At 52.4% G+C, this 6,431-nt stretch overlaps 1 protein-coding gene across 1 annotated transcript; it reads right to left on the bottom strand.

The window, feature by feature from the left end:
- Window positions 1-60: 60 nt before the first annotated feature.
- PEX16 (peroxisomal biogenesis factor 16) lies at window positions 61-6,430 on the bottom strand. Its single transcript, XM_071744806.1, has 11 exons — window positions 6,226-6,430; window positions 6,027-6,062; window positions 5,693-5,769; window positions 4,368-4,501; window positions 3,956-4,062; window positions 3,373-3,453; window positions 2,839-2,988; window positions 2,446-2,518; window positions 2,039-2,158; window positions 1,764-1,828; window positions 61-659 (listed from the first exon to the last, which is right to left on the bottom strand). The coding sequence occupies exons 1-11, from the start codon at window positions 6,380-6,382 to the stop codon at window positions 601-603; spliced, it is 1,059 nt and encodes a 352-aa protein (XP_071600907.1). The 5' UTR covers window positions 6,383-6,430; the 3' UTR covers window positions 61-600.
- Between the last annotated feature and the right edge of the window lies 1 nt (window position 6,431).

The following is a 6,431-nucleotide window of genomic DNA, read 5'->3' on the forward strand; positions in this document are numbered from 1 at the left end:
CTTGCTGGCAACCAGGTACAAGGGAAGCCCATGCAAACAGGGGAAGATAAATCCTTCAGCTCAGTCCTTTCCATTCAGTTTATTTGACAGAAGAGCCCACTCCAAGCAAATCAGCCAGGCAGAGCCAAGACAAGCAGGCTGCAGGTCAGTCTCCATGCCATGAGGTGGGAAACTCTCCAAAAAACCACTGTGCTGCCTGGCTTTTACCATAGTGTAGCCATACAAAAGGAGAAAAAGCAAGTGCTTTAAAAAAAAGGAAAAAAAGAAAAGAAAAAAGAAAACAAAAGAAGAAAACAAAAAGAAAAAAGAAAAAAAAAAAGAAAAAAAAAGTTTGTCACGTCGCCATTGCTGCAGCTGTGGAATGGTCCAGAGAAAGAGGTGGCCAGGGTATCACCATGCATGTTGAGTCCATTGCTCACAGCCAGATCTGCTAAAAAAATTTACATCTACTCCCCTTCCCCACGCTGCAGAACAGAACGGGAGCTTCTCATTGATCATTTAACTGAAAATTATAGACATTATCAACATCCCTCTCCCAGCCTGTTTGCCTTTCTTAGAAAGGTCCAGCCATGATCTTAGCAGAGAACAATCATCTTCCCATCAGCCCCAGTTATAGAAGTAGATTTTCTGCCAAGCAGGCAAGTAGTCCATCAATGGCCCTGAGAAGAGAGAACAGGAGGGTCATGCACATAGAAAGGCAGGAACTTGAACCTGTATGTACACAGGTATGTACCTGTATGTATCCCCCTTCTCACCCGATGCCCAACAATCCCAAATCTCCAGTTACAGAACCCAGGTGAACCCAAGAATAAAACAGGTACTTTAGCCAAGATGGGAGACAATTTTGGGATGCAGTGCCAGAGATGAGAGCAGGAAATGAAACATGGTCAGCACGGTCATGGTGTGGAACACCACTCCTTCCATGGTGTCCCACCAACATGTCCAAGCTCCAGTGGGAAGGGGGTTCTAAAATGTGCAACCTGCATGCAGTGAGTCAGGAGGACACTGCTGTGGCACAGCAAAGAAAGACAACTCAGCAATAATGAGCAGGTGCAGCCATAGAAGCAACTGCTGTAGAATCAAAATGCTTATGCAGCACACGGCTTAATGCAGGCTCCAAAGCCTCTCCAAAAATCACTAACTGAAGGAAGCAGCTCCTGAGCTAGCTAGTTTTGTGAACTCTCCATTGAAAGGACAATTCCAGATGCCAGGCTGATCTAATGCCACATCACTACCATGAATCACTCCACATCAGTAGGGAAGGGAGGAAGGTGGAATTCTGGCCCATAGTAAAGGCAGCCTCTGGTGAAGGACTAGAAAAAAAATAGACCTAGTCTGGCCTTTTGATTTACAATCAGCTCTCAGCTGGGTCAGTACTTGTTTATCCCCTGTGTTTGTGCTGCAGACTGGGGATCAATGAAGAGTTCAAAACCAGAGGCTGCAAAGCAGGGCTCTGGTGCAGGGAAGTGCACCAGAAGAACAGACCTAGGTAGCAGAGACTGAGCTCTGCAGCCTAGGAGGGCACAGGGAGGGTTTGACCACTGTGGTCAAACACAGGTTCCCAATAGCCAGGAAACAATTAATCCTCTCATGTTCCAGCTTAAAACAAACACAAGCATCAACACGATGCACCACTGTCAACCATTCTAGGCACTTCCCAATTCATTCCTCAGGTTGGAAAACAACTGACAAACATTCTCTCCAGCTCCCACGATTTTTCTCTACCCAACAGAAATAGGGATACAGCAGTGGGGCCCACTTACGTGTGACAAAGCCAACTCCAGGCACATAATCAGCCAACAAGCGCAGAAGGAGAAGGATCCTGCCCCTAGGAAGGGAGAGAGAATGAACAAGTCCAGCAGGACAACTCCTGCCCCAGCTGTTGAGTGCACAAACAGCAACGGTGGCTTTTCTGCAAGGGCTCAGATTAACCTGGTCACAAGCACCCAAATGTCTTCAGGTCTCCTCACCCCAGTCCCCTGATGCTATTTCTGTTAAAAGGGAAATTGTCAGCAAAAGCCCAGCAGAGGCCTCTTACTCTGAGTATCGGTCATAGAAAGGAGATCTCAGGAGGTAGTACAGCAGTAGGATGGTCCTTCGCCTCAGCTCTGCTCGCTCTCGCCTGTTCAGGTCCTTCAGGTCACTCAGCAAGCTCAGGCTAGGAGGAGAAGGGCAGAGCTAACTCACAGCAACAGCAGCCAGCAGGGAAGGGAAAGTGGGTCTCTAAATGCCCCCCGTTCTCAGCTCCACAAGCAGGCTGCACCAGCTCAGAACACAGAGCTCTAAGTGTTGCAGGAGATACATAAATGTGTCAGTCTCCTGGGTAAAGACCAACATCTGCATATTTCTCTTAAGTGAGGCCTGCTCAGCATTAGGGAACAGGAAGCAGTGTGATAATCAGCCACCAACAACCTCAAGCACCTGCAGACTCTTCCTCAGACTGACCTTGAGATGTCCAGGACTGCTGAAAGAAGCCAGGGTTTCCACGATCTCTGGCCCCATAATCCTAAACTCAATACTAGGAAGACAGTCAAGGAAAATTAAAACAGGGATGCCTTATGAGGCATGGAGACAAGCAGTCCCTTGTCTAACCAGCAGGGCTCTGCAAGCCCAGCAGAAAACACTCTCAGGCAGTGCTGGGGGCTCCCCAGGGAAGGGACAAGAGTTGTGTCCATAATTCCAAGGTGTAAGAGGATTCCCAAGGCCACTGCCTTAAGCAGAGCAGAGGCAAGGAGAGGAGGCTGGTGTGGCACTGCCCTGAGCCAGGGCCGAGCCTGCAGCACCCTCTGCTGACAGCCGGGTAGGGGGTGTTGCCTGCATGCAGCCAGGGCAGGATACAGTGGAGCAGTGGGCGGGTAATGTAGATTGATTCTGCTACGGTTTCTTGGAGGCCCAGAGAGGTGGGAGGTTGGTTCATCTCCGCTCTTCGGCTCTGAGACTCCTCCCTCTGCTGGGGATACCCCCAGTGCCGGGACTGAAGGGATGGGGCTGAAACAAGCAGAACAGGTCACTAACACAAAAATCTCCCTACTGAGTGTCCCCACACCACCACCCGACTGCTTTTCTGCACCACGAGGGAAGGTGTGAAACAGGAAAGCTTGAAGTGCACTTAGCAACTGCTGCAGCTGCCCAGCACACGTAGAGCTCACCTCCAGTGGGAGGAGAGCAGGCAGAGTTATTTGTAAGGTCTGTGAAACTCAAATCATAACCATACTGAAAGGTTTCTCCAGTTCACTTGGGAAAGCAAGCACTATCCTTGCAGCATGTGCCCCAATACAAGTTTCAGCCCTTTACTGCCCACACTCAGGTGACAATAAGGGCACAGAGCAGAAACAGCTCAGGCAAGGGCAGAAAGTGACCCCAGCTACTCACTGTTGTGGAGAGAACGCACAACACGGCTGGAACGCTTGCCAATATAGGTCTGATCCTTCCCCAAGGAGTTGTCTTCTGCATCTGCAGAGGAAAACAGCCACAGTCAGGCTCCAAAGGAATACACCTCACCCCCAGCTGGCAGCACCTTTCCCTACACTGCCATCCCTACAGTTCTTTCATGACTAGACTGAAAGTTTACTCTGGTGCAAACTGGATCATCCTGAAGGCACTAACACTATGTGGAGCTGTCAGAGGGTGAGAGGGTAAATCTGCCTGACATTGCCCAGGAATAAGATATCTTTCCTCATCAGACCAGGGGACATGCAGCTTGACTAACAGTTCAGCCAGTGGTTCCAGGCTTAGACTCCTTCACTCCCCCCTTCAAGACTGCAGGACAACCCTGCCACTAAGCTAACCAGTGCTCTGCAGAGGGAAGAAAGTTCCACACAGCTCAGCTTAGTGGTTTGAAGCCTTACAGTTCCCTGTGCTGTCCAAACCACTGCTCTGATGACTAATTCTTAAGAGGGCAAGACATGTGGCCCAGCAAGGTGCCAAGCCAATGATGACAGCACCAGGGGCTCACCTTGGGGGTAGAGAGGCTGCTGCTGCTCCCTGTTGAGTGGCACAATGGGAGGAGACATCTGGATTCCACCTTTGTACCACAGCAGAAGCAGGAGACGAAGGATGGCTCTGCGGGCAGACAGATGGAAGACTTCAGTACCAGGGAACAGAGCTGGGTTCCTGTTGCACTGGAAAGGTGGCTTCCACAGAAGAGGGAGACACTCAGGTCTGCTCAGGGCAGCTGGCAAGGCGAAAGGGGAAGTGTCCCTTTCTATGGCAAAGCATCCGGGACACTGTGGGGCTCCAAACTCCCGCAGCCTCAGGGACTGGCAGCTCAGTCCTGCTTGGGCTTTTTTCCTGGGGTACTGCCGAGTCCCCTCCAGATTCCCTTTCAGAGTGCACGCAGCCCCTTCCCCTCCACCCGTGGCACTTACTTAGCCAGCTGGATGAGGACAATGATGGTCCACCGGCCCATCTCCCCCCACACCCTGGCTGTCCCCATCTCTGCAAAAACCTCCACGCATTCTAGCACGCTCAGCCAGGTCAGCAGCTTCTGCTGGGGCAGCGACTGCAAAACACAGAGGGGAGGAGGGGGACAGGATGCAGGTTCTGCTTGCAAGTTAAACAGGGCAGCAGCACAGCCCAGTCTGGGGAGATTCTCAAAAATAAGTACCAGATGGCCCTAGAAGTCACAGCCCCAGAAACAACAAGTAACGCCTCCAAATGCAGCCAGTGTCTACACAAAAATCCACTTCTCAACCTCCAAGCAGGAGCAAACAGGGAGAACATCACACCTGCATACTGTATTGCCTTCCACTCCATCTGGCACAGCAGGAGAGTTGTGGCACTGTCCTCAGTCTCCACAGCAAAACTCTGTCCTCCTTGGCCTAGAACGGGGCTACATGACAGACCTCCTTCCTAGTTAGCTGACAAGGGACTTAGAGGGAAGGGGACTCCAGAGTCCACAGTAACATCAAAGCAAATGCCTGCTGAATGCAGCATCAGTCTAGATCACAGACATCAATCCCCAGACAGCAGGTGTTCTTCCAGCATGGATCCCTGCTCCCCACACAGGACTTTCCTGGTGCAGCCAACCACAGGATTTAACCATTGGAAAGCAATACAGTTGAAATTCACTTCAGCATTTAGCAGTCAGGGAAACAAATATTCTACCTTTCTGTCTGTTACATACCTGATGCTCCAGCCAGAGAGTTGCCAACACCCAAACCCACACAGCAGGCAGGCTTGCAACAGAGGAGGCCTATGTGGAAAAAACACCCTCCTCCTCATTCCCCAAAGGCTCTAACAAGTGCTGGGAGCCAGTCTAGTGCTCTTGCAATAGAAACATAGAAGCAAGGTGCTTGTATTTGCTTTGCTCAATAGCATATGCAAAGCAAGAGTCTGAGGGATGGAATCAGAGTGTCAGTGCTCCAGAGCCACTGCTCTGGAAACAGCGATGGTTATTCAGCAACATCTTTGCCCATCTCAAGTTCTGAGCTTCTAAAAAAAAAAAAAACCACCAAAACAGTGGAGCTTCTGGTGCAAGTCAGGCCCTGATTTCTGTGGCCCATGGAGTACTCCAGCCACTCCTCCGACTCAGTCTGTTTATCTGCATTCAGAGTTTGCCTCTGGCCTCTACATACCTGTCAGAAAAGACAGGCCACAGCAAAGTCCTGTTAGTTCCTACAGACACTCTGAAAGCTTCTGTGAGGAAGAAAGCCTGTGTCCCGTAGTCTCCTCCCACACACTCCAGCCTTACCACAGGCAGGCTCCGCTGCAACTCCTTTCGGAGAATCCAGTCATTTAATAGCACCAGGAGGTTGGAGGCAGAGTACACTAGAAAAAGGAGGAACACTGCAGTTACAGGACGCAGGGAAAGCAAACTAACCTGGGTCTGCTGCCTCTTCCCCAGTGGGACGAGGGAAGAAGGGCAGCAAAACACACAGATTTCTCCCACAAGTTGCTGGACGATGCAGCCAGACATCAGGGAAACCAGGGGTCCGCAGAACAGCCCCACAAACACCCACACCAGGGAACACCACCAGCCCCACAGGTACCGACCTGCCCCGGCCTCCCGCCGCTGCCCACCTTACCCAGCTCCGACAACGCGTGGGAGTCCGAGAAGCGACCTGTGAAGGGAGGAAAGCGGCTGCCAACCAGTGCGTGGGGACACCCCCGCTCCCCGCAAGACCCCAACACCCTTCACACCCCCGGATAGCACCGGAGCGGGCCCCGGCACAGGCACAGGGCCCCGGCGGGAGGGACGAAGGCCCATCCGCCCCCCTCTCGCACCTGGCAGCAGGTAGGAAAGGCCCCGCACGGTGCCCTCCAGCTGGGCCGTGGCGGCCGGGTGCCGCCTCACGTACTCCTGGTAGCGCTGGCACAGGAGGCGCAGCCGCGCCATGGGGCCCCGGGCAAGGACCTGGGCAGCCGCCGCCGCCGCCGCCATGGCTCCCGCGGCAGCACGCTTCCGGGTACCGGCACTGCGCCTGCGGGAC

Source organism: Heliangelus exortis, chromosome 5 (genome assembly GCF_036169615.1).
Source record: "Heliangelus exortis chromosome 5, bHelExo1.hap1, whole genome shotgun sequence".
Taxonomy (NCBI): Eukaryota; Metazoa; Chordata; class Aves; order Apodiformes; family Trochilidae; genus Heliangelus; species Heliangelus exortis.